The sequence below is a fragment of the Dacryopinax primogenitus genome, assembly GCF_000292625.1.
Source record: "Dacryopinax primogenitus strain DJM-731 SS1 chromosome Unknown DACRYscaffold_18, whole genome shotgun sequence".
Lineage (NCBI taxonomy): Eukaryota > Fungi > Basidiomycota > Dacrymycetes > Dacrymycetales > Dacrymycetaceae > Dacryopinax > Dacryopinax primogenitus.
In genome coordinates, this window is record NW_024467215.1 from 227,234 (window position 1) to 252,422 (window position 25,189).

General features: G+C 54.5%; 9 protein-coding genes across 9 annotated transcripts; 5 read left to right on the plus strand and 4 right to left on the minus strand.

Annotated features, from left to right (window-relative positions):
• Positions 1–246: 246 nt before the first annotated feature.
• DACRYDRAFT_110545 (uncharacterized protein) lies at positions 247–876 on the minus strand (the record flags this gene model as incomplete). Its single annotated transcript, XM_040769075.1, has 1 exon — positions 247–876. One exon carries the CDS (start codon positions 874–876, stop codon positions 247–249), a length of 630 nt encoding a protein of 209 aa, XP_040625539.1.
• Positions 877–2,503: 1,627 nt separating this feature from the next.
• Positions 2,504–7,377, minus strand: DACRYDRAFT_83169 (cytochrome P450). The gene is made up of 8 exons (XM_040776613.1): positions 7,338–7,377; positions 7,016–7,289; positions 6,849–6,969; positions 6,620–6,792; positions 6,337–6,560; positions 3,739–3,893; positions 3,618–3,684; positions 2,504–3,563 (listed from the first exon to the last, which is right to left on the minus strand). Exons 1-8 carry the CDS (start codon positions 7,366–7,368, stop codon positions 3,136–3,138), a joined length of 1,473 nt encoding a protein of 490 aa, XP_040625540.1. The 5' UTR covers positions 7,369–7,377; the 3' UTR covers positions 2,504–3,135.
• Positions 7,378–8,060: 683 nt separating this feature from the next.
• Positions 8,061–9,190, minus strand: DACRYDRAFT_110548 (F-actin-capping protein subunit alpha; the record flags this gene model as incomplete). Its single annotated transcript, XM_040769076.1, has 5 exons — positions 8,061–8,120; positions 8,167–8,370; positions 8,428–8,784; positions 8,836–8,934; positions 8,984–9,190. 5 exons carry the CDS (start codon positions 9,188–9,190, stop codon positions 8,061–8,063), a joined length of 927 nt encoding a protein of 308 aa, XP_040625541.1.
• Positions 9,191–9,370: 180 nt separating this feature from the next.
• Positions 9,371–10,966, minus strand: DACRYDRAFT_118460 (uncharacterized protein; the record flags this gene model as incomplete). The annotated part of the gene is made up of 1 exon (XM_040770583.1): positions 9,371–10,966. The coding sequence occupies one exon, from the start codon at positions 10,964–10,966 to the stop codon at positions 9,371–9,373; it is 1,596 nt and encodes a 531-aa protein (XP_040625542.1).
• Positions 10,967–11,666: 700 nt separating this feature from the next.
• On the plus strand, positions 11,667–13,505 carry DACRYDRAFT_101721 (uncharacterized protein; the record flags this gene model as incomplete). Its single annotated transcript, XM_040767580.1, has 2 exons — positions 11,667–11,936; positions 11,991–13,505. The coding sequence occupies exons 1-2, from the start codon at positions 11,733–11,735 to the stop codon at positions 13,503–13,505; spliced, it is 1,719 nt and encodes a 572-aa protein (XP_040625543.1). The 5' UTR covers positions 11,667–11,732.
• A 643-nt stretch (positions 13,506–14,148) lies between these two features.
• DACRYDRAFT_96415 (uncharacterized protein) lies at positions 14,149–14,681 on the plus strand. Its single transcript, XM_040777369.1, has 2 exons — positions 14,149–14,432; positions 14,487–14,681. Exons 1-2 carry the CDS (start codon positions 14,327–14,329, stop codon positions 14,624–14,626), a joined length of 246 nt encoding a protein of 81 aa, XP_040625544.1. The 5' UTR covers positions 14,149–14,326; the 3' UTR covers positions 14,627–14,681.
• A 283-nt stretch (positions 14,682–14,964) lies between these two features.
• Positions 14,965–15,964, plus strand: DACRYDRAFT_110552 (uncharacterized protein; the record flags this gene model as incomplete). The annotated part of the gene is made up of 3 exons (XM_040769077.1): positions 14,965–15,155; positions 15,209–15,377; positions 15,431–15,964. 3 exons carry the CDS (start codon positions 14,965–14,967, stop codon positions 15,962–15,964), a joined length of 894 nt encoding a protein of 297 aa, XP_040625545.1.
• Positions 15,965–18,689: 2,725 nt separating this feature from the next.
• DACRYDRAFT_24254 (uncharacterized protein) lies at positions 18,690–21,425 on the plus strand (the record flags this gene model as incomplete). Its single annotated transcript, XM_040773611.1, has 1 exon — positions 18,690–21,425. A coding segment is annotated over exon 1 (1,171 nt), but the record flags the coding sequence as incomplete, so codon positions are not given.
• A 1,447-nt stretch (positions 21,426–22,872) lies between these two features.
• DACRYDRAFT_110555 (cytochrome P450) lies at positions 22,873–24,691 on the plus strand (the record flags this gene model as incomplete). The annotated part of the gene is made up of 10 exons (XM_040769078.1): positions 22,873–23,099; positions 23,145–23,151; positions 23,202–23,281; positions 23,325–23,439; positions 23,488–23,559; positions 23,593–23,660; positions 23,707–23,918; positions 23,969–24,081; positions 24,133–24,199; positions 24,249–24,691. The coding sequence occupies 10 exons, from the start codon at positions 22,873–22,875 to the stop codon at positions 24,689–24,691; spliced, it is 1,404 nt and encodes a 467-aa protein (XP_040625547.1).
• Between the last annotated feature and the right edge of the window lie 498 nt (positions 24,692–25,189).

The window sequence follows — 25,189 nt, forward strand, 5'->3', positions numbered from 1 at the left end:
AGGAGGGGATGGAGAATGGGAGACGGTGGGGTTGGTGTGTCCTGTCGGGAAAGGGGAAGAGGGGTGCAGCGGGGGCGAGGTGATATGGTATTGACCACTCGAGCAGCGGGGATTGAGGCACCAGAAGAAGCCTGGTAAGGCTGAGAGGTACCGTCGCAGGATGAGGGACTCGTGCCTATGGGATCCCAAGAACCGCATCGCATGCAGAGAATCAACATGTATCCAGTTGTGCACAAGCATGGACACTCACCGCTCCCATGTCTCCGCTCCTGCCCAGTACTTGACATCTTCATACCTGAGCACCTCTGCGCATCTCACTATGGGACAATGCATATGCCCCGGTCTCTCGATAAGAGTCTCGAGCCAAGTCTGTATGCAGTCCTCGCACGCTCGCTCAAAGTGCGTGCACCTCTCCGTTACCTGCCGCGGGGGGTTGTGGACAGGGTAAGAGTAGAATGTGTCGCAGATTACGCAGTACACGCTACAGACGTCGTCCAGATCAGGCCCAGGGGGTTTGGAGGACGCAGGAGGGGCTGAACATGGTCGGACATGTCGGAGCAAGCGAGCAGCAGGGAGCGGACTTGAGGAAGAGGCGGAAATATCGCTCGGTGAAGGGGAGAGTCCGGGAACGGTGGATAAGCCAGAGGAGGTGGACGTACTGGCTGCCCAGCGAGCAGCGACGCCGTAGAGGATGCAGGTCGCACAGGAGTACTTGTATCCACAGACACTGCAACGGAGAAGTTCCTCTTCTTCCTCATCCCCGAGTGTCTGCTCCTGAGGTAGCTCCTGACTGAGCTTCTCTAGCGCTTGGCGGGCATGGCCATCCTCGCTCCCGTCAAGAGAGCGTATAGAGTCGCGGTCGTTGGAGTGCTTCATCTTTGTGTCCTGTCGGTCGTCAGTTAGTCAGTCAAATGCAAGGCAGTAAAGCGCTGGCGTACCACTTAACCCCTGATATACGATCCAGACACGCTGATTATGCGTGACTCTACCGGGTATGTGCTCTGGTTGGATGTGCTGTGCAGACCAGGACTTGTCCTCCCTCCCTGTGCATGTCCTACGCGGGCCAAATAACATTTAGAGCCAGCACGGATATGCACATTTCCGCTAGCAAATCCATATGTGTTCGGGTTTCCAGATGCTCTGATAGGCCCGCTGTCAAGAATAGGAGGCGCTGTGTAGGTGATAGATGCAGGGCAATTCCCGTGAGTTGCGGGGTAAGGCGCGTCAACGACAGTCACCCGTCCCATACGCCGACCACGCCGCTGCAGCGCTCTACTGCGGTTCACCTCCGGAATAAAGGACACGCTACTGCTACGTTGTTTACGCGTGCGCAGACTATCAATTTCAGAAAAGATGAAGAATTGGTAGTGTGACTGCCTTTTGTTTAGTCGTCAGGTGTGCTCGCAGTTGTTTGTTTGTGCGGCGTGAACAACCCGACAGAGCATCCCCGAATATTCACCAACATTTCTCTGAATTGGTATCAGCGACCATGTCCTGCCCGCTGTATGCCGTATTCTCGGTCTGGGACAACTTCGAGCACCGTCGGCACTGATGGCTGGGACAATACCGATGGCTGGTCGTCGTCGCCCAGCAACCCGCCGCTTTTCATCGCGCACTTGCCGCCGTTTACGGCAAAGGCTGGTATAGATGGCAGTCGATTCAGCCATTCCCGGAGCTCTCTGCAATATAAAGCTGCAGGCCAACTTTTTGCTTGCGTCTCCCTTTTGGCGCATCTCTGGCTACAACTGTGCAGCAAGCCATCTCTACCTTTTCAATCTTAATGTCGGTCAGTGTTGTGAAAAGCATGGATGCCCGTCGTGAGCTCATCTGAGTCGCCTTATTCTACCTCTAAAGCTGATTTCTGTCAGGTCCGACCAATATCATGGATCGACTTCCGGACGACATCCTCATGTTGCTGTTCGAGACCGCATATATCCTCTTCTTAGAAGAGCACGAAGTCGCCTCCAAAGACTTCACCAAGCAGCTCATGGGCCACTACTTTCACTTTCGGCACTCCCTATCTGGAGTTTGCCGGAGGTGGTACTTAATCTCCGCCCGTCTACCGTTGTTGTGGACCAAGCTCTATCGAGGACCTGAGCACTGCTGTCCGCCTTCGACCACTGTGGAGCGAAGCGGTATTCACCGATATCAAGTGTTATCAACGGGGACATTGTTCTCTCCCCAGCTGATCCGGTTCTGCGCTCAAACGCCCACAATAGCAGAACGGATCGAGCATCTCGAAATCCAAGATCACTTAACGTGTCGATCCACCGACCTCTTCTCACGCCTCGGCAACACAGAATGGCCGAGCTTAAAGAGCTTCTTCATCGAAGAGCTGTCCGGCGCATGTTACAACATCGATCGCTCCCTCTGGGTACCCCTAGCGGACGTGACCGAGTTCCTATGTCGATGTCCGGCGCTTCAAGAGCTGAGGATGTCCAGCCTCACCCTCCTCCAGACTCGGAAGCCACAGCTCGTTTAGCAAGTTGGAAGGTCCCTCCTCTCACCTGCCTGCCGGATCTCAAGTCCATCAAGCTTGCCCATATGAAAGGAGGAGACATCCGCGCGCTCCTCTCGTCGTTCTCCCTTCCCAGCCTTGCTTCCCTACACCTATACGGCGCGTATGGGATCGACAGTCCACTCCCGAACGTACCGTGTATCCCATCACTCCGGGAGATGCGCTTTGACAAGTGCCACTGGGAATGGCACGGGATATACGAAGCCCTCGAGGCGATCCCGAATGTTAATGGACTCGCACTATCTACGATCGCAGGGCGTGGGATATTGAGAAGGTTGATACGCGGGATAGAACACCAGGCAGCCACAGGCCGCATATTCCTCGGCCGACTGAGGACTTTCGAACTTTCCCTCAGTGCGGACTGCGATAAGCAAGATCTCCCGGATTTCGTTCAAACCTGGCAGAAGAGAGGATTGCCGACTCTCGACACGGTGATTGTGCACAGTGGACGCGAGGAGAAGGGCACTCGTACACTTTGGGCAACAATCGCCAACCATGTGACGATACTGTGGACTTTCGGCTAGGTCTCAATCTATCGGTCGCACATTGAATTCAGCATTTATGTTCTGCTCTCCCGGCATATACTTACTCGACGACGCGTACCATCACCATTCACGTCAAATCCGCCTCCTAAAGCGCAACGGAAACGAAGTGGGCCCGAACCCAAGCGAGTTAGCAACGGAGTTATCTAAGCAGCGCAATCTCCATTCCTGCAGACTCTCTCCATCCTTCAACATCGGCTCGATCTTCCAATCTCGAATGATCATCGCGAGAATTGCGGTCCCCTCGGTCAGGGCGAACTTCTTACCGACACATACCCGAGGGCCGGTGCTGAAGTTTATGCCTGGCTCTGTGTTGGGATCCAGCCAGCGTTCGGGGATATACTGGTCCGGATTTGGGTAGTAGGCGGAGTTATAGCTGATGGCGAATAGGTCAAGAACCATGTACTGGCCTTTCTTTATGAATATATCCTTGCGATCAGCACCGTCGGGCACTTGCAGGGATGTGTCGACAGTTGCACACCGAGGCAAGCCAGCGACACTCGCTGCCAGTGGTCCGTCAGCAATGGCTAGAATGATGGCCGCGCAAGACGACATACGAAATATCCTGATCCCCTCGAGAAAACATGCTTGAACATATCGAAGTGATTCGGACTCGTTATAAGTCTGCACCAGCCACCCCCATCAGGAAGAGTTACCTCGAAGAAGAATGCTACTCACTGGATCTCGCCCGTCTGGCACAATGGACACAATCTCCTGAAATGCTTTTTCCTGCACGTCCGGATGGCAAGCCAACAACCCAAGAGACGACGCTAGTGCATGGCTGGTAGTTTCGTGACCGGCAACCAGAAGGAGGAAGACATTGCTGATGAGTTCTCGATCATTCAAGGTGGTTCTCCTGTCAGGCTCGTCTTCATTCGCATTAAGGAGCAGATTGAATACATCTTGTGCATTTTCTTCTTGTTCCGGTCTAAGACCCTCCGACTTTCGCTGTCCGATCATTTGACGAAGAATCGACTCAAATTACCAAATTCGCCTCTCGAACTCTCCGTAAACTACTCATTGTCCTTCAGACCCTGCTTGTGCGCGAGACGACTAGTGACGTACTATCGAATTGGCAAGCGAAATACCCATTTGGGAAGGAATATTTGTGCCTAGACTGAGGCTGAGGCGATTTGGAAGCACTTGTCATTCCTCGGACTTTATCACCGACGGCATCATCCCAGCCGAGCCGAATACCAAACCCGCAAACAGCAATAAGATGGAGAGCGATCTGTACTCTTATCAACGAGGTACACAGTCGCTAACGAAAGAAACTCACCTTCCTACTCATAATGGTGACGTCGTCGTGGCGATGACAACCCGTACGACAATCCCACCCTTCGACCTGTATCATATCATAGTACGTCCTCAGGCTTTCCTTCCAAACTTGTTCGAAACTATTCAGATCTCAGATCTCAGATTGATGTGAAAATAAAAGTAATCCGCGGCTTTACAGCTTTGTTCGAAACCCCGGCCCTACAACACGGCGATGTCTTTGCCAATTGTCTTGAAAGCAAGAAAACAGATTTTCTCCAAAAAGACTTCTCTTCAGTCAGTGTGCATTTATCATCATTGTTGTGTTGAAGCAACTTGCGCTAATGCATTGACTTGCTCTGGGACCTTGTACCAATCCGACTTCGCAGACAGGACTTGCTTCGCAACTTCGATTGAGCGAGTGTAAAGGACCGAGTGCCCGGGAATGATGGGAACCACCGCGATGACGCCACTTCCATATTTATCCCACACTGCGGGTTGTTAGCAACTGTTGGAGAAGGGTTGCAAAGCTACTTGCTCGAAACGCGTCCCATCCAATTCATGAGGAGGCCGGCATTCTAACTGGTAGTTGGGAAAATTGAACCGACTACTGAAAAGGGTGAAAACAGGTGTCGTGGTCCTGGCAAATACTGGACGCTCTGCCAATGGAACAATCAACCCCCTTTTCACGTAAAATGAGTGAACGAACATACTGCGACCTGCCGACGAAAGTTATGAAGGCAATAAAATACCCACGTTGCTATCAAAATTGCCGCGATCAGCATCCAGTTCAGCATCGTTTTGCAAGAGCCAAGGTTGGTGTAAGCACGACATACACCATCCGTTCACTACCCCTTTTATCAGCCATAAGTCACCACTCTTATGTCCCAGAGAGATGGTCACGAATGAAGCAAAGGATAGCTTCCAGAGCTACGCGAGTCAGATAAATCATGAGCTTCGATGAAGCGTGCCCTGAAGAGGCGCACGGGACGATGCAAAGTGCGGGACCGCCAGGGCACGTGGGAGTCTATCTTTAGCATTTGCGGTTCTTCAGAAGTGCCAAAATCATGGATCCAGCTTAAGGGAATAAAGCTAGGATGAATTGCTGCATGGAATACCGATATCTCACAGGAAAAGATGGTATGGAGGGCCAGCACGTCGTCGAACAAGAAGCCTTTGCGCTCAAGCGAATGCATGGAAGCGTCGTTCCAGTTCGACAAGATACCAAGACAGCGCGACCGCAGAAGCGACTTGTCACGTACGTCAGTGGTCCTCTTCTTTCGTCTGGTGAAAACCAGTGGAAACCCGGTTGGAACAAAGCCAATGCTAGAGGCCACTGAGTTGTCCACGCACCTCAGTCGCCACTCCTGATGTGTCTCACCCTCCTGGAGTTCGGGTTCGATCTTCCAGTCCCTTATCAGCATCACCAGCACAGCGACACCCTCGGTCATGGCGAAGTTTTCCCCCAGGCAGATTCGGGGTCCAGCACTGAAGGTCACTCCTTGTTCGATCGACGAGTCCAGCCAGCGCTCGGGAATGTACTGTGCAGGGTTGGTATAGTATCGATCTGAGTAATCTGATACGATCAGTAACAGTATGATTGAGAGAGAATACCACCGACTTATGCCAATGAAATCAATAAATACGTATTGGCCTTTTTGGAGGGGGAGATCAACCACGCTGCCTTGCTTGGTCGGAACTTTAACGACAGTGTCCCCCACCGCGCGCCGAGGGATTCCAGAGACACTCGCTGTCTGTTTCATCAGCATGTATTGCGGTCGAGACCAGTGGCGCACGCACGGAACAGTCACATTCCTTCCTGAAAGCATGCTTGTAAGTATGGGAATGATTCCAAATCTTGGTATGTCTGCCAATGGGGATCAGATGAGAAACTAGGGAAAAGGGACAGAGGGAGTACCGGATCGCGACCATCGCGCAATCCTGAGATGACTTCCGCGTACACCTTCTCTTGTTTGTCCGGATTCACAGCCAAGAGACCCAATGTTGATCCCAGTGCGCGACTCGTCGTTTCATGCCCAGCAAGCATTAACAAAAATATGTTACTGACGAGCTCTGTGTCAGTGAGTGCCATATTGCTATCCGCTTCAGCTTCATTTGCTGTGAGAAGCAGGCTGAATACATCTTTACGACTCTCCTTCTGTTCAAATGTCGGCCCTTGACGTCGACGGTTTTCGATGATGCGCAAGAGAATGGACTCGATGACGAGGTTGGATTCATAAATTTTGCTCAGTCTAGGTTTGAGGTCAGCAATACCATCAACAGGAATGATACTCTTATGACGCACGCTCTGATCGGCAAGTGGAACATCCGCTTAGGGAAGAAGAGCTGCGGGATCATGGAAGCCGAAGCGATATGGAAGCACTCCGGTAAGGTCATGCCACAGATTCGTTCACCCACGGTCTCCTCCCACGAAAGAGTCATCCCAAACCCACAAGAGGCGATGAGGTAAAGGGCAATCTGTTAGACCAATTGGGTGAGCCGGCAACTTCGTAAGTTGAGGATGATAGCTGTACCTTGGAAGTCATGGCGATTGCGTCTGGGGAAGTACAGGAAATCCCAGGCTCAACGGGCCAACTCTCAGTTTGGATCATCTCGTAGTAAGTGCGAAGGCTTTCATTCCAGACTTGTTCATACCTGGCGCAGGTGAGTTCGATAAAAGGCACAAAGAGAGCCCACTCACAGCTTATTGTTGAATCCAGGTGAGACTATCCGTGTATGTCTCGGCCAGCGGTCACGATAAGATGAAAACACCGACTCGCCACAAGTATCAGCTCCCATTCCAACAGTGGCACTATTTATGTACCCAAGAGTAGACACCTGTTCAGGTATCTTATCCAAGTCGCTTTTGTTCGCCACGAGTTGCCTTGCCACCTCGGCTGAACGAGTCCAAAGAACTGTGCGCCCCGGAATGCAGGGAACTAGCGAAATGATCTCGCTTCCGTACTTCTCCCACCCTGAATCCTCGAGCGCAATATAACGACATGTTTAGAAGCCGTACTCACGAGAATGCCGATGCACCCAACTAATCAGCATACCGCCATTCTATTCTGACGTTGGAAGGATAGCTCCGAACAGAGTGAATGGGGAGAAGAGGTAGAGTGGACCAGGGAAAAACTGCACTTCCTAAACTTAGGGTTAAAATCATGCTCTCGAGAAAGTCTTAGAATGCAACATACCGCGAGCTTTTCCCGTCGCCAGACAATGCAGCGAATATCCAACCCACGCAAAAGAGAACTCCAAGAACAGCCCAGCTAAGCATCTTGACCACAGTTCCTCACCCAGAGCACGTCTGAAGGGCGGTTGCATCACGCTCAGTTCGACCATGGTCATCGACTCATATACCACGCAAGGCGATGGCTCATGCTACTCTACACTGCGGAACCTCAACTTCTTCGGCGCGAAGGACGAACTGAGAACCAGGGCAGTGTTGAAAGTCGGCCAATCATCGGGCGTGGAAGGCAACGTGAGAAAGGAAGATGATTAGACTCAGACGTTTGGGCAACGCGCCCTCCGTATCTCCACAGACATAGGGCTGTCGTTGCGTGCATCGTCTTTGTGGTTACCTTCTTCTGCGGCTGAGTGCATGGAGTTATGACAGTAACTGCCTCGTTATCTGATGAATCGCAGGATCCGTTTCAATGTATTGGGAACTTCACGTAGGTCCAGAACAACACTGATCACCCCCTTTCCACCCAAACCTCACGTGCAGACACCCCTTCACCAGTTCACACAACAGGGGTTGACCTCGTCCCAGCAAGCTCCTGTCCCAGCTTGTATCCCAGAACCTAAACAGCATAAGCACCCATTAGCATAACCTCCAAGCTGGCTCACCTTATCCCAGTCCATCTTTCCCCTCGTGACAGGGAGCACCCTCCTCAGCCCCCTAAACCCGCCATCGCGCATCTTCTCGAACGACTCTGTGAGTTTGGCATGATACCGCGCTTCTTCGTCTATTACGAGCTGGACGATCTGCTCTGGCGTGACAGATGCGGAGGGGAGTGGGATGTGCGGGGCGAACTTGGTGTGCAGTTGGACCTACATACGAATCACGTCAACATCAGGCTTCTTGAACGCAACAGCAGAAAAACGCACATTTCCTTGCTCATAATAATGCACATCCACAGCGATATCCCCCCTAACCTCCATCTTCTCCGGCTCGACCTCCCACCTAGCTCTCCACCTCCCGCTCCAATAGTTACTCGGCTTATACCGGCTGCTCACGATCTCCATAGTCCATACCTTACTCGCCAGCTGCTCGGCCTCCTCGTCAGACGAGACAAGGGGAGGGAACACCGCGCATGCTGCATCACCCAGGGCGGGATCTGCAGTGCCGGGCTTGGGCTGGGGGACGAAATGCCGCGTAAGATAACCGTCCAGCGCTTTCTGCAGACCGGAGCGGAGAGTTTCCAGGGAAGTTGGGATAGAGTAGGGCTGTGGGTCGGAGACAGTCTGCTCGATTGTGAGGTTAGGAGAGCGCATATGCATAGGTTGGCACCGTACCAAGTTGATATGGTCTATAACGTAGGAGTTCCCTCCCCGAGGATCAAGGTACCTTACGCCGTCCTCCGTCTGCAACCTCCCTTTCTCACTCAACACCATCTACACACTCCGTAAGTTCGTACCAAACCTTCACGTGCCGAGAACACACCTTATACTCTTCCCCGGGCACATCGACCCCCACGAGCTGGTCGACGTTATACTCCTCTAGGGCGTGCGTGATCCCTTGTTCTAGAGCGGCATCGTCTGCGATCACGAGACGCAGGTCGGAGAGGACGTCGTTTACCTCTCCTGGAGGGGACTGGAGGATGAATGTAGATGCGAGGGAGACTTTGTCAGAGGAAGAGAGGTAGGCCATGGGTTGAGTACAGAGAGTGGTGGACGGAGACACGCGGCAGGCAACTAGTAGAGAGGCGCGTCTGTGGCGATGTCGTTATCAACGACAACATAGACACCAACAATGACCAGCAATAATATTCAACATCCAATAAACACGATAAATATCCTCATCATCCATGCCAAGATTCGCCTGTTCAAATCAAGCCGCCCGTCTCTTCTTCCTCACTTGCAAAACGTTCACGACCTGTGGTTTCTCCTCCACCTTTTCTTTCGCTCGCACCGGAAGGGGGTTGTCAACGCTGACTGAAGCGGAGACGTATGCTGTGTAAATGTCCTTCCCTTCTTGGTCTGTGACGGCTGCTTTGCTCTGCGCGGCGTCTCCGGTGGGGGCAACAGCAGGCACACAGCACACCCTTACCAGCTCTTGTAATACCCCACTTGCGCGATACCCCCGCTCTACAGTGCCAAAGTCCAGGTCGAGCAGTGCTGATGTAACGCGGGATAAAACACCCTGGCTGACCTGTCCTGGCGCCGAGGGCGGGAGAGCGTCGTGTTTCCCCGCCGAGGCAGAAGACTTGGAAGAAAAAGCGGAGGAGGGGAAGACAAGGACGAAAAAGCCCGTCACAGCGCCGGAGGAACATTCTTGCCGATGAGGCATCAGTTCCCAGAAATCGTCCACCCCTGTCCGTGCAAGCGCGCGCTCCTCTGGTGTCGGTCCTTCATCCTTCTCCTTGCTCTCCTCTTTGTGGACTTTCTTGCTCAGGTTCAAAGTGTCAGCGTCAGACTCCTTGCGCTGCTTGGTAGGGGAGCATGGGGCCGGTGCCGTTTTCTGTCGCTTGCGGGGCAAGCTGGGCTCTACGTCGCTCGCAAGCTCGAGGATAAATCGAGCTTTGGGGTCGTCTTCGAAGTAGGGGATGCAGTCAGCCAGCCCGCGTTTGGTGGGAGAGACACCGGTAGGGAGGGGGAAGACGGGGTGAAGGTAGGGGTGAGAGTAAGTCCATGAGATTGGTGTAGGTTGGTCGGAGGGGGTGGTGAATGATAGAAGGCGAGAGGCTTCGATTGCAGGGTACCCGGGTAGGAGATAGAACGCGCTGTATTTTGGGGGATCGCTTGCAGCAGAGGTATGTGCGGTCGTGATAACTTCGTTTTTCGTGACATCGTTGCCTTCTCCACTTGAGACCAGCTCAGCTGGAGGCACAGACGGTTCTTGCTCTGGGGTGACAATATCCCTTATCACATCGTCTAGCAAAGCTTTCCACCAGCTACATAACCTCGCGTCTCCCAGCACCTTCTTCCGTCCATTCTCACTCGAGTTGGGGAACATATACTGCCCCTGAGCTCGAGCGAAGACGTGTACCCAAAGTGAAGGCGCTGGGCGGTATGCGGGCGCACAGATGTGGGAGAGAAACGCGCGTGTTAGGGTAGATACGGGCGAGGGTGGGAGGGAGAGCCCAGAGGAATCGACTTTGGAGACGTAGAGTATTGATGCGCCTGTCGAGGGAAGGTAGTAGATGTATGCTTCCAGAGCTGCTGTGCATACTCTGCTCGCTCCTGCGACTGCTGTTGTTGACTCTTGGGTGTTGGGATCAAGGGGCTGCCCTGGGCTCTCGAACAAGAGCAGGAGGACTTCCTGCACCCACGTTCTCACCCTCGGCCTCGAGTAGGGGAACAAGCCCGAGTGCTTCCTAACGGGAGTGACGAGGACATCGAGTTGGAGCTGGCGTTTCCCAGGCAGAGGAGAGAGAGAAGCAAGGACATGGTCGCGCAGAGGGAGCGGGGTCAACGGCTGCAGCATCGAGCTCGTTGTTGGCGATGACGAGGACGCGATGAACGCGTTCAACTTGGCGTGATCGGTGTTTGATCGGGGGATGATCGGGTGATCAGGGAAACGGCACGTGCGGTCCGGTCATGTGATTTCGATCATTGGGGCGTCTCACTGTCAATGCAAAAAAAACTGTTTTCACCATGTCAGCAGGGATGTGTTGCGGCGTTTCCCGTTCAATTTGCTCATCCGTATACGCCCGTACCTATCGTATCAATCTAACGCCTTCTCAATGCAGTAGTGACAGTGAATTAGTTATCGCTGAAGCTTGAACTGAATAGAACTAAATATCCAGCAAGTGGCAGTGTTTCTAAGAGGCGTCCAACTGCGCGGGATCAATCACGCACCGTGGCGGACCGCGGAGAAGCGCAGAGGGCACGGCTGAGGCGGCCCTCAACGATGGCGCGCGGGACGGGGAGGCCGCACCGGGGCACAACGTCCGAACGACATCGACTCTGAGAGCAGAAATGAACGCCCTCGTCGTCTCTCTCCTTTTCACCACCATCACTCGTCTTCCTCCTCTTGACCACCATCTGCTCATCTCTGGCTTGTTCATCTACAGAGTACACTTCTCATCACTGTCAACAAGCACTTTTCGAATCGAATCATCGCCCCAGGACTCGGCGTTCTCTAGCAATTCAGTCCCCCTGACAACCCTGCTCCACGCTTAAAAGCCCTGTGGGAAGTCCAAGAAATCGCTCATCATCCCCCTCTCAGCCCACGTCGGGCACCCGCAAGGATGCACCGCGCGCTGCAAATCCCCGAAATCCTGCAGCTCATTTTCTCCCATCTCGCACACGACGACCTCGCCATCCTCCTCCGAACCTCGGGCTTCTTCTTTTTCCCTTCGGCGAGTCAGCTATGGGCGAGCGTGGACACAGAAGCGCTCATGTGCCTCGTGAACCTCTTTTTGGACACAGAGGAGGTTAAGAATCCCACTGCTGTGCGTCTTATCCTGATCACGCCCTTCGTATATGCGCGACTGACAAGTGTCTAGACCTCAAAACGTCACTATTCCATCGCCTCGCGCATGCGACGATTCCAGATGTATGCGCCGCTGATTCAGACGCTCGACTTGGACCTCACGAGCGGGGTGGATGAGGAGGGCGAGTCCGAGGAGTTGAACGACGACTACGCCCACCTTTCACTAACCGCAATCGCCACGCTCACCCGGACATCTGCCCTCCTCCCGGGACTGAGGAGTCTGCATTATACGACGCTCGAAGCCGAGCACCTGAACAACGTCCTCCTCTTCCTTGCGCCGAGCTTGGAGGAACTGTACGTCAAGACATTCCACTGCGATGACCAGTACTGGGGGAACGCCGAGGCAGACTGGGCGCTTCCCGTCGGATGCCTACTCGAGGCACTTCCACGGCTCTGCCCGCGTCTGCGCAAGCTCTCCCTCGCAGCGCACATGCCTCGAACAAGCATCCACCTGAGCACAGTCATCAGCCTGGTGACGAAGCTCGCATTCCTCGAGTGCTTCGAGTGCGACTTTATCGGTCTACACCCGACACTGCTCGGTGCGCTCGCCCGCCGACCCGCGCTCCAGGAACTCAGAGTAGGATACTACAACGTCGATATCCTCGGCGAGCAAGTTGCCTACCAGCTCGTGTGCCACCCGCCCTTCCCCGCTCTCCGTTCCCTCCACCTCTCCGCGAACCAACACATAGCACCCATGTTCCTCAAGCTCATCCCGCCCCAACTGCACTCCCTCACGCTGGACATAGGTGCCGAACCCTTCACCCCTGAAGCACTGGCATACATAGCAAGCATGGTCGCTGCTGGCCAGCCGCACCTGCGCGCTCTCTCCCTCACATGCAGGGACTTCGACTACGGCGCAGACACAAGTGTGGACTTTGACGTTTTTGCCCCTCTGTTGCAGATCAAGTCCATAACACAACTCGAGCTGTCCTACCTCGCAGCGACTCGCCTCGCTCTCGCAGATACGCACGTAGCAGCGATCGGGAACGCCTGGCCCGCACTCGAAGTCCTCAACTTGCAGTGGAACGATCGGCTCGCCACAGGCTCAGGAGGGCTAGCAGACGAGAGTGCGCTGACCCTCTCCGCCCTCGCTGTGCTCACAACCCGCTGCCGGCGGCTAGAGCGAGTCGAGCTACGCGCATTAAATATCTACCATATCCCTCCTCCGCCCCCTATCGCCCCCGTCCAAGCGCATGTCGAGCTCCGCCTCACACATGGAAGAGTACACGTCCAGCCCGAACTGCTCGCCGCCTTCCTCTACACCCTCTGGCCCCGGATCCAGATGACAGGCCCGTTCATCTCCCTCCCGCACGCGCCAGCCCAGGTCACGGCGGACGCTGTGCCCCTCCCGCCGGGGACGACGGATACGGACCGGGATCGGGAGAAGTGGATCACGATCCGGGGGATGATTGCGAGTATGCGGTGTCAGCAGATTATGGAGGCTAGGAAGGGCGCCACGCCTGAGAGGGTGAGGGAGAGCTTTGAGCCCAAGTACAGGGATCATCTGCTTAGTCCGGCGACGATCTAGCCTACCTGCCTACGTGCTGGTGGGGCGAGTGCGCGGGGGTCGATCTTGTAGCACCTATTTTCTGACTTGCTCGGGTTGGGCTTATCTTACTTACTCTCATTGTTGTACTCTTTTTTCTCCCGTGCACTACCCCGAGTGTGGGCACGGGGTTGGTTATGCTTATGGCTCATGGCTTATGGCGCATTATGAGATGGAGGGAACGTGTAGTTGTACAGTTTGAGGTTCGGGACGGACTTAGGAGGCGGGCATGTATACCCCAAGAAAAATGACAGTCTCTTCGTTTTGTTTCGTGTTGGAAAATGCGATGCCATTTATGGTCATCCCCACAGCTCGTACGGCCCGTGGCCTTACGCACCGGGGTGATGAGTGAGAAAGAATCGGTCCGTGCAGAGGCGGGAATATGCACGAATGAAGGTTTTGTGGGGATCGTATTAGGAACGTGATCGACCTGACGACGATGATCGTGGCATGCGATTGTTCTGCTGAAAGCGATCGATGAGTCATTGAGTGGCTAGACCGAACTCTGATCGATGACCCATCGACCGATCCTTAGACGCGACCCTCACAGATCATGATACTACTGCGATGACGTATGTGTCTGCGATACACGATTTGCGGTGGACTGATGGACTCGAGCTGTTAGCTGGATGGGACTGGACGATTGACTTGCTTTAACTCTGTGCTTTGGGACACTACGTCATCCCACTGTCATCTACGAACCCCCTTCAGAGGGGTATAAATTCCAGCATCTTCGCTCTCTGTACGTTCAGCACCCAATCAGTCGATCTCAATCTATCCAACCCGCGAACGACGAACGAAAGATGTCAACCGAGTTCACCACTACTGCTGTTCCCCAGTCGGGCGTCAATGCTAGGAAGGAAGACGCCGAAGCTGCTCAGTCGGAACAGAGCAGGCGTATCCCCCAGTGTACGTCCACCCCTCCCACTTCTACTTCTAGCACACTCACTCGGGTACATATAGCGGAGGTGGACGACCTTGGTGGACAGGGGAATGTCGTTGAAGGGTATACGAGGGGGAAGAAGGTGGACGCTTTTCGCCAGGAGAGGGAAGTTGATGAGGCTGTCGAGAGGGCTATGGAGCAGGACGAGGGGATGAACTGAGCTTGTTGGATGCGAGCTGGGATCGGTGCCGGTCTCTGTTCTCATGTCATGTCATGTATCCCCCAACAATGACAGTCGAATACACGTTGATCAGTCATTTAGAATATGAACGCTAAGTTGCGATGAACGTTTCCCCAACCGTTACCGTTGCCACTTCTCCGCAGTATCTGCATGTCTATTGTTCAACATATCAACATGTGACCCATCCTCGGTGTTCTGCTCGCTGTTTTTCCCAGAACCTGTCGTTCAATAACGATGACTCTTCTAGATCTAGGGAATGGTATATATCCCCCATAACCCCGTCTACCAGCCCCAGCACTCCCAACCCTGCCCACAACATGGCAGCCAACACCGCCGGCCACCCCGTAGCGCCCACGAAATTCAACCCCTCCCCAGACGACCTCCTCTTCCTGCACAAAACAACTGGTATCCCCACCGTCCCCGAACTGAAAGCTCACGTCCTCGGGATCCAACACCAAGCACTACAAGTCCATCCATACCCCTGCATCGCCCGGTTCTCATTTACGTCGTCTGTCCCCCCCCCCTTGCCCCAAGCGCGTCACTCACCAGCCTGTACTGTAGGCCAACTGTAGCCCGTTTCGTAGGGTATAAGAAAGCCCTCCTACTCGAAAGAGAGAGGAAAGGAGCCCTGCTGCTCGATATTGGTTGCTGCTTCGGCGCCGATGTAAGGAAGGCAGTGCAAGACGGTTTCCCACCAGCGCAGATCGTCGCTTCGGACTTGCATCCCGAGGTGCGCCCTCCCCCTCTGCTGCTGCTTGCGATTCCCTGAGCCTAAGCCTGCAGTTCCTTGAACTGGGACACCGGCTGTTCAGGGACGACGAGCGTACTCTGCCTATCAAGTTCCTAGCGGGGGACGTGCTCGATCCTTCGTTCCTCTCCCTCCCTCCTCCCACCCCACCCCCACCCCCACCAGTACCAGTAGGAGTACAGGCCCTCACCTCCCTCACCCAGCTACACAAAAGAGTAAGCGCGATCCACGCCTCCCTCTTCTTTCACCTCTTTTCCCATTTTCAGCAAGCGCATCTCGCGCACTTACTAGGCTCGCTCCTCCTCCCCAAACCCGGGAGCGTGATCTTCGGCCACCAGATCGCTTCTGCTATCGAGGGCACTGGGAAGGAAAGAGGAAGATGGGCGCATTCGCCCAAGAGCTGGAGACGGCTCTGGGAGGAGACGTTCCTCGAGCTTGGCTGGGAGGGGGACGTGAGCGTTAGCGCTACGATGCTGCCTATGAAGGGGGAGAGGGCGCTGCTGGCCCAGGGGCTGGGGATTGGGGAGGGGATCATGTTCTGGTGTGTTGAGTTGACTGAGAAGGCTTAGACGTGTACAGGGGGGATGTTAGCTGGAAGGAAGGGATAGGCTACGAATTCGTACAAGCACGCCCCTCTGTAAACCCGGGTGTGTCTAAACAAGCTCCACAGTCCAAGTCAACACTCCCCGTCCGATCCCAATAGCCCCCACTTCCTGCTTCACCTCCCGAACGCTAGCCTCGCACTCCACCCTCCCATCCCATCCCACCCCAACAAGCGCCCGGGTCCACATGTGTGCCCAACTATCAGGCGAATGGGCCCATTTCCCCATTTCCTGCCCTACACCTTCCTCCTCATCCCCCATCTGCTGGCCGAAGAACACACTCCCACTTTCGAGCCGTATAAGGCTGGCGAGGAGGAGGGCAAGATGTTCCTGTTTTTCGCGGGAGAAGAGGTGGAAGAATAGCCCCTGCGTGGATGGCGCTCCAGTAGCGTTTGAGAGGCGTGAGAGTGCGCAGTTGGCCTAGGTTTGGCGGTTGGGGGTGGGGGTGGGCTGCGGGTGCGGGTGTGGGTGTGGGTGCGGGTGTGGGTAAGGAGGCTGGAGCAGCGGAGGGGGAAGGAGAGACGAACTCCGGGTCAAACACGTCCCCCGAGAGGACGTGGATCAGCATGCGCTCCCCATCATCCCTAAACAGCTCGTACCCTAACTCCCAGAACTACTCCCCTAAGCTCAACCCAGTTCCTCGGGAAGGGGGGGAGATACGTACCCGGGCATGCAAGTCCGAAGCGATTATCTGATTTGCGGGATACCCAGAGAGCACTGTTTTTCGTGCGTCGGCACCGAAGCAGCAGCTGATGTCGAGTAACAGCGCCCCTGGCCGTTCACGAGCCAGACGGAGGGCTTTCCAAACCCCTTAAGGTGGGAAATCATCGTCCTGCCCCGCGCGCGCACATAAGCACCGGTATGGGTATAGGATAGCAGTGAGCGGACCGCGTGAAGTGGTATGTGGATATACAGGGATATGGGAACACTTGGAGCGCTTTCTGCTGAATGGAAATGACGTGCTTCTTCAGCTCTTGGGCAGAGGGTGATGCCTGTCGCCTGATGGAAGAAGTGGAGTTCTTCCTCCGAAGGCTGGAAATCGGACTTGAGTTCGAGCAATTGATTCAGTAGACGGTCGTCTTCCGGGGTTCCGGGGGTCGTTTGGGACATCTTGCGAGCGGCCGGTGAAGGGGGTAGGGGGTGCCTGCTGGTGCTCTCCCAGGCTAGGGCGGGTATTTATACCCCCACGGATGGGGAACTGGCGAAGATCCATGTCTCAGTAGCAGACATCGTTCTGAGAAGAAGGATGAAGACTGAGAACGACGCGAGTCATCAAGAGGGTGTAAAACCTGCAGCCGTATCTTGCACGATGGGTACCGCGGTGAGGCTTGGCCGCTTCACTCGAAGATCTGGGCCACGCTTTGCTGGCACTCGGTTATGGGCTGGACGATGTGTAGATGTAGATGTAGATGTAGCGGACAGCTGTGGATGTCAGGTGTCAGGTTGACTGACTGGAACGGTGATACGAAGCCGGAGCCGGAGGCGTCCGCTGCTGAATCTGGATTTGGGACTTGGAGAGTGTTTGACGGGCTGACGAGATGCGGAGGATGGAGCATCTGGGATAGGAGAGTTAGAGTTGAGCAGGCTTGAATTTGCAGATCCGGTTGATCGGGCTGGGATGAGCGTCAGAGAGTTTACTGCCCTAGGGAGAATGGGTCGCGCTTCTTGCGAGTTGAGAACGGGCGTGCACTGTCCAACGTCTGAGTAGGAGAGCCAGGCGCTTGGATTCAGGAGCCGGGGGAGCCGGTCAGAGTTGTTCGATGAACAGATCCGAGGATCGGCCCGGGATGCGGGATGAGAGTGGAGAGGTTATGCTAATCCGAGAGAGAGCGGACTTGGCTGGATACATAGGGGAGGATACGCTTACGCGGCCGGTCGGATGTTGCTGGAGGGAGGTTCACGTCGGGTTCAATCACAGACGCGTGGTCCCGCAGTCTGTCATCTAATATGCCCATGGGGAATGGGGTTGAGCGATCAACTCCCGTAGATGGAGTTGGAGTTCCTCTGCAGTCGCCAGTTTCCAGATGGACGATCCATATTATGCAGGAAGAGAGGATGAACGCTCCGAGCACGAGACCATTCCCGCAGTTAAATTGGCCTTGGATTCCGGAGACAGAGCCGAGCGCCGCACAGAAGGTTGGACGCGGTGGCCTGGGATTAAGTGCTCCGAGTGAAAGAATGGTACATGCGAACAAGATTTGGAGTGAGCGGTGTCATGTATCAAAGCGTGTGAACCTATGCGCCCGCATCCGCATACGTAGTAGAGAAGGAGAACGCAGAAGCTTGGCCATTTCGCAAAGATCGAAGACCGGGGATATCCTCCCTGGGAGTTTGGGATCGCTTAGAAGTGTAGGCAGAGGTCAGGTTTACTGACTGAGACTAAGGCGATGGCAGATGGCAGATGAACCAAACCTGCCCGTAGGAGTGGGAGTTGTTCAAGTGTTTATCGTTCTTCAGAGGAACGATAACGATGTGAGTCCAGGCCTTACAAACACTCTCACGTGACTTGACTGCATCGAAGGAAGATCCGTGGTTCCTCCGTTGCTAGGGTTGTTAGTGGCTATGCTTCTTATTCTAATAGACATTTCTTACCATATGGACACTTGTTATTCCTTGGCTACTATTCCATTTCATGCTGTAACACGCAGCAACCATTCTCCTTCTATTCTTTCTTTCTCTCTCTTCAACCACCACGACCTCTTACTTCACTCCATTCCACTCACTCTAACTCATGAGCTCCAATTACTGCTCATAATCCAACTTGACACATTCATTCGCTCTTACAGCTTGTCATTCTTTACTCACTCTCGATCACTTAATCCACCAACCACCAATCACCCAAATGGCCCGCTCAGAAGCACGTCCAAAACGAAAACCACAACTGGAACCAAGGATATACGCTTCATCACCTCTAGCAGGCTCATCAGGCGCAGGAGTACTCGTACCACCTCCTTCACCTCGTCCACCTTTATCACCCGCCGCTTCAAGCTTCATGTCTTCTTCTAGTGTAACCAGTCCTAGGGAGAAGGAGTATTTCTCTAGTGCGCTGTCTAGGGAGGAGAAGGACGATGAGCAGGAGACGGAGGATGGAGAAGGAGAGGAAGAAGAAGGAGGAGGGAAAATGAACCTCCAACAACAGCTCAAAGCAGCCATCGCAGCTGACCCATCTCTCTCCCTCTCCCCTCCTCCCGCCACACTCGCCCCTTCCTCCGTACACCGCGCCACCTCCCGCTCCCCCAACCGCTCGCCCAACAACATCAACGTCCAGTCCTCTATTGCATCCTTGGTCGTACCCTCCGACCCGGTGGTGGATGTGGACGAAAGACGCTTGTCTGGCGTGGGGACGTATGATGTTGGGCTTGGACTGCTTTCGAGTGATGCGATGAGTGATGAGGAGAGTGAGGATGAGGATGAGGATTTGAGGGTCAGGTCTCCTGTCCCTGCCGCTGCTGGGAAGGAGAAGTCGAAAGCGAAGCCCCAGGAAACGGGGGAAGAGAAACCCCGCCCTCCGCTCGGTCTGGGGATCACCGTCCCCCCTAGCACCTCATCCACGTCAAACCCAGCCCATCTGTCCCTCTTCGCAGCAGCGACCCAAGCCCAGCCCTCCGTCCCTCTCTCCCCCTTCCCCCTGCCCAACTCCCCCTCTTCAGCAAAGGAAAAGGAAAAGGACAGGCCGATGCGGGATCAGGTCCTGTCCCCGCCTCCGCCGGCGTATTCCCCCCAGGTGCAGGGGTCGGGGCTGAGGCAGGGGGCGCAGGAACAGTTCAGCCAGCAGATGATGCACCCGGCGCCGAGAGCGGTGCCTAGGGCGCTTAACCTTGGTCCTGCGCACCAACAACCTCCTCAACAACCACAACAACAGCGGCAACCCCCGCCTCCGCAGATACGTCAAGCCCACCCAACCCCGATCCTCCGTTCTCCCCAGCCCTACCCCGCCCACCCCCAACCCGGAAGCGGAAGCCCGTACCCAACCCCACCCCCCGCCGCAGTATCCCGTTTCCCCCCTTCACCCCATTCCCAATCCTCGATGTGCGAGCCGCTCCTCCCCCCCCATACTCCAGGCACCCCGGGCGCAGCGTCTTCTTTCTCCCCTCACCCGTTGCCCCCTAGCTCGCCTATCGTCCCCCGGTTCGCGGCCCCGCAGAGCAAGCGCGGCAGTTTGAGGTTCTCGATGGCTGTCCTCTCCCCCCTGCAGCAGCAGGTGGGTGACGCACTGGGGATCATGCGTTCAGAAAAAGAAAGTGCGCTCCCGGTGCGCAAACGGGACCCGGCAAGCCTGCCTTCCAAACGCGCATCTCAGGCTCCGGCTGCGCTTGCAGGGTGGGGAAGGGGCGGGCAGGCAGACGATGGTGACGCTTTCTGGCGCAGGTTCTCGATGGTAGCAAAAGAAGCCAACCAAAAACCTGCCAATTCCCGGTCTTCAAACTGGCTCAAATCTACCCTAGACTCACGTCAATCCATGCACCGCCTGGTCATATTCTTCGTCTGCCTTGGAGTGGCTTGTCTGGGGGGAGGGATAGCTTGCGCGTGGTATTTCACACATCGAGGAGGGGGGCCGACGGTGCCCGTTGCGATTGGGGGAAGTGAGGGGGAAGTGGGGGATGTGACGACTAGTGCGGTGGGGCATGTGAGTACTTGGGTACCGCCGGATCGTAGACATGTGCGCGAGGGCGGAGCCCGAGCCAGGCGAGGAGGGGTTGAGCTTGAGCCGGAGCTTGAGCTGGAGGTTGGGGTGGAAGTGGAAGTGGAAGTGGAGGGACCGGCAGCTCCTAGACCGGCGACGATCCCGACGCCCGCTGTGGAACGGTCGGGGAGGAACCTCACCCGTTGGAGGAGACATAAGACTCTACCGGTGCGGTTGCTGGAAGCGCTGGACTGAATGGTCCTGTGCTGGTGCTGGAGATGGAGATGGAGGAGAAAATACCCCTCGCAAGAACTACATACCGACCCCGACTGACCCCTACTTGACCCGCCAGATGTTGGAAGGGGTCATCCACCACGCACCACGCACCATGCACATATAGATGCGCCTTTCTTTTCTTTTTTGAACGTTTGACGTTTGCACGCTCGTTTTTCTTCTTGACCAACACCTTGACCCCTGGACCCCTCGATCCTGCTCGACGACACCTTCGTCCCTAACGGGAAGGCACTGCACCGAATCGAATCCCAAGGTTCAGCAGTACATCAACATGCTTTTCTTGCCGCACTTGCACTTGCACTTGTTTATCCGTTCACATGACATACAACCTTCAATTTTACGCCTTCACCTTCAGTTTTCAACCTTCAACCTTCTATGTTGCACCTTCAACATTCCATGTTGCACCTTCCATGTTGCACCTCGCGTACCCCAACACGTTCAACGACCTGACCTGACAGCGTCCGACTGTCTCCCCACCCTCCCCCCAACTCCTGCTGTTTCCTGCACTTCTCCCACTTCGGCTCCGGCTTCGTTCCGTTCGGACAGTAACATACCTTTTACATATTACATATTACCTAGTTAGCTCGCAGTTCGTAGTTAGCTCGCAGTTCGCAGTAGTTCGTACTTCTTTTGGTACAGTCTTTGGAGGATATCGAATGGATTTCCCCGGGCGTTTCCGGGCCAAACAGAGGCCGATGGGCTAAACTGCACGTGCTCCAGCACTGGTGATGGTCTCCCTCAGATGAACTGTCATATCCCCCGTTCTAGGAGGGCGGCTGATGCTTGTTTTTTATTTCAAGGGACGATCATTGACGGGCTGTTGGCTAGTTTGGGCGGCAAGTGCTCAGCGCTATTTGGAGCTACAGTAATTGCAATGAGAGCGCCTCCCGCGCAACCTATCGCTTGCTCTAAAGGAACTGTCATCTATCCCCCAGCTCTAGAGCCCCTCTCGCACATCTATCGCTTGCTCTCAATAAACTCCCATCTATCCTGCCCTCATGAACCTGCTGCTAATGCTTGTCTCTTCCTCCCAAGGGACGATCATTGATGGGCTTGGTGCTGGCTAGTCTGGGCAGGACGTGCTCAGCGCCATTGGGAGCCACCGGAAAAAGAACCGCTCCCGCACAACCATTTCTCGCTTGGTATAAAAAATCGTCATCTATCGTCCTGCCCTAATAATGCTTGTTTCTTCCTCGGAAGAAATAATCATTGATGAGCTCGCTGTTAACCAGTCTGTAGGAGCACGTGCTCAGCGCCATTAGGAGAGCGCCTCTCACAACCATCTATCGCTTGCTCTAAAGGAACTGTCATCTATCATCCAGCTCTAGACCTGCGGCTAATCTTTGTCTCTTTCTTTCAAGGGACGATCATTGATGGGCTTGCTGTTGGCTAGTCTGTGGCAGCACGTGCTCGGCGCTGTTAGGAGCCAAATGCAACGAGAGCGCCTCCTGCACTGGCCATCTATCGTCCTGCTCTTATAGACCTGCTTCTAATCCGTGTCTCTTCCTGGCAAGAGATTATTATGGATGAGCTTTCTCTTAGCCAGCTTATAGAGGGCTATGGATCATTTGAAGACTCTTCCAGCGTGCCTTGGTTGTGGCTCCTGTAAGGCATCCTGCAGTCCTTGCTCTAGCACTTTTCGAACTTAATGATGGAATACTTTGTGCTCTCCGCCTGCCTGGCGCTGATACCCTCTGCTTGGTCTCTCCTGCTTCTAGGCACAGTCGTGCTTCTCGTAATCCAGCGCGCCCTCGTCTACTGGCGCTCCCTCTCGGTCCGTCCCATTCTCCCCCTCACTTCCCTCGCAAGCGCTTATCCTTTGCCACTCCCGACTCTCTAGCTCGTCCATTATACCGGGTGACCGATATCTCTTTTCGTCGCTGTCACTTCCTGGGTCGCTCCTTCCCCCGAGCAGGTGGAACCCCGGCAGCCTCGCACACTGGCTTAAGCGCCGCACATGTACGTGCATGGTTTCCCCTGTGCCTCGGAACGGGCAAACATTCTAACTCTTTGGCGCTTTGGTGGGACAGTGTATGCCAAGAACCCGCATGCGGAGATCGTCTCCGAGTTGGGATATCTCGGCGGCTACCCAATGCTCGTTTCCCGCTCTCCTGAAGTTGCGAAACAGATTCTAGGGGTTAAGACCGACTTCGAGAAGGACAAGATGGTGCTGAACAGTGTTTCGTATGTGTTTCCCGGAGGAATCCGTTCTGGTGCTGATGACGAAAGGCCGTTTGTACGTCTGTTGTTGGGCGTCACTCAGCCCACTGATATTGTAGAATGTAGGGGCCAAACGTTTTCGCTACGAATATTCAGGATTGGCCCAGGCACAGGAAGGTCCTCCAGCCAGGATTCACCACCCGATTGTAGGTTTTCTCATCTGCGTTTGGGCGTGCTTATTGGCCGCAGGTATCAGGCGGTCTGGAAGGAGACGATCAACACCTACTATGACTTTATGGCTGTTGAGAAGTGGGAGAAGGAACCATCATTCATTATGCCCGATGTCCCGGCAATCACTTCCAAGGTCCTTCCTACAACTTGTTTGCCTGTGTCTACTGACAGAGAAATGCAGTTCGCGTTGTTACTTATCGCCAAATGCGGGTTTGGCACCAACCTCGCTTGGAACGAAGAAATCGGCGTAAAGGTGAACGGGATGAGCATAGTTGACTGTTTCTAGATTACGAGCACTTCGGTGTTCATCCTCGCGATGCTACCGAGATGGCTCTTCGATCTTCCTCTAAAACCGTACGCCTCGTTCCGGTGCTTGATTCGGGGTGTTGACATCGGGCAGGCTTCGTCGTCTGCGGACGGCTCGGCGGTCATTGGAGGTTATTCTCCGCCGCCTAATGGACATACGCCGTGCTGAAGGACTGGACAACGACATGAATCACGACGTCTTCTCTCTTCTGCTCAAGGCGAATGATGCAGAGAAGGGAAGCAAGGACCATCTGACTGACCAGGAGGTAGTCAGCAACGTCTTCCTCCTCCTCCTAGCCGGCCATGGTAAATACATTCCATTCCGTGCGGGGCCCAGGTTGAACGGAGCTTTGAAGAAACCACCAGCCGTTCTGTCGCGTCCACACTCGGTCTGCTGGCCTGTCATCCAGAAGAGCAAGAGAAAGCATACCAGGAGATCGAGTCCGTGGTCGGACAGAATCAAGATCCGGTGAGCGCGAGTACTGTGATGCATTATCTCCAATGCTCACACAGCCAAAAGGACTTTGAGGACTTTGACCGTTTCGCATTTGTGCAGGGCTGCTTCTTCGAGGGGCTGAGGATGTTCCGTAAGTAGTCCCTGTTACGAAAGTGGATTCTTACGTCAGCTCCCTACAGCCAGTTCTCCCGCACTTTTTCGCATGGCTATGCGAGACACCGTGCTCTCCGTACCTAAATACGATGGAAATACCGAACACGTAGCAGTCAAGGCAGGACAATTCGTCTGGGTTGACTGGATCGGTATCGGATACAACGCTCGTGTGTATCCGTCGCCGTACAACTTCATTCCAGCACGCTGGCTTGATCCCAATACGGAGACTCTGTTTAACTTCTCGTATGGACCCAGAGTTTGCATCGGCAAAAAGTTTGCGATCACAGAGGCTGTCGGCGTTCTCACACTGATCCTGCGTGATTATCGCATTGAGCCGGTGCTGAAAGAGGGCCAGACCAGTCGTGAATGGGAGGAGGAGTGGCTAGAAAGGGGACAAGAAGCTGGCGTTGGGTTTGGCCCAAAAGGGTACTCCGTGCAATTCATCAGGAGGTCTGCTATTCAGATCTAGATAGTATATGAGTAGTGCATATATGGAGGTAATTCCTCCGATGACCCCTTTCTCGGGCGCATCATGCCGCGCCTAAGTAACCACATTAGTGGCTGTGACAATAGAAGCACGTGCCTCCGGTCAATCCAACAACGCATTTTCTGAATGTTTTGCTATTAAAACAGACCTTTTTCAAAAGACAAGCTGGTTGGCATTGTGTATGGTATCCATTATTTTCAAGAACTGCTGCAAAATTCATTGCCTTGTTGTCAAAGTCCCCTGTTCTCTCACCTATGTTTACGATGATGAAAATCGGGGAATTATTATAACCATGCAGAATTGATTTACATACTGGTCCTTGGTTGCTTAGGGCAGGCCGAGGGGTCATTTCAGGGCCAAGGGGTCATTGTAGGCAAGATGCGCCCGAAAGGGGTCATCGGAGGAATTACCTCAGTATATATCTTATCAGCTCATTTGATCGAAATGACAAATGCCGTGAATGCCCGGACCCTTCATGGT

What these genes read in the sequence shown, in the direction of transcription:
- DACRYDRAFT_96415 (XM_040777369.1), top strand. Translation starts at nt 14,327, where the DNA reads ATGTCAACCGAGTTCACCACTACTGCTGTTCCCCAGTCGGGCGTCAAT. An exon ending in GAGCAGGCGTATCCCCCAGT is followed by an intron (nt 14,433 to 14,486) that starts GTACGTCCACCC and finishes GGGTACATATAG; the next exon opens with CGGAGGTGGACGACCTTGGT.
- DACRYDRAFT_83169 (XM_040776613.1), bottom strand. Translation starts at nt 7,368, where the DNA reads ATGCTGATTAGTTGGGTGCATCGGCATTCTC. An exon ending in TTGGGTGCATCGGCATTCTC is followed by an intron (nt 7,290 to 7,337) that starts GTGAGTACGGCT and finishes TCGAGGATTCAG; the next exon opens with GGTGGGAGAAGTACGGAAGC. An exon ending in TGCTGGGCATGAAACGACGA is followed by an intron (nt 3,894 to 6,336) that starts GTCGCGCACTGG and finishes TGAATGATCGAG; the next exon opens with AACTCATCAGCAATGTCTTC.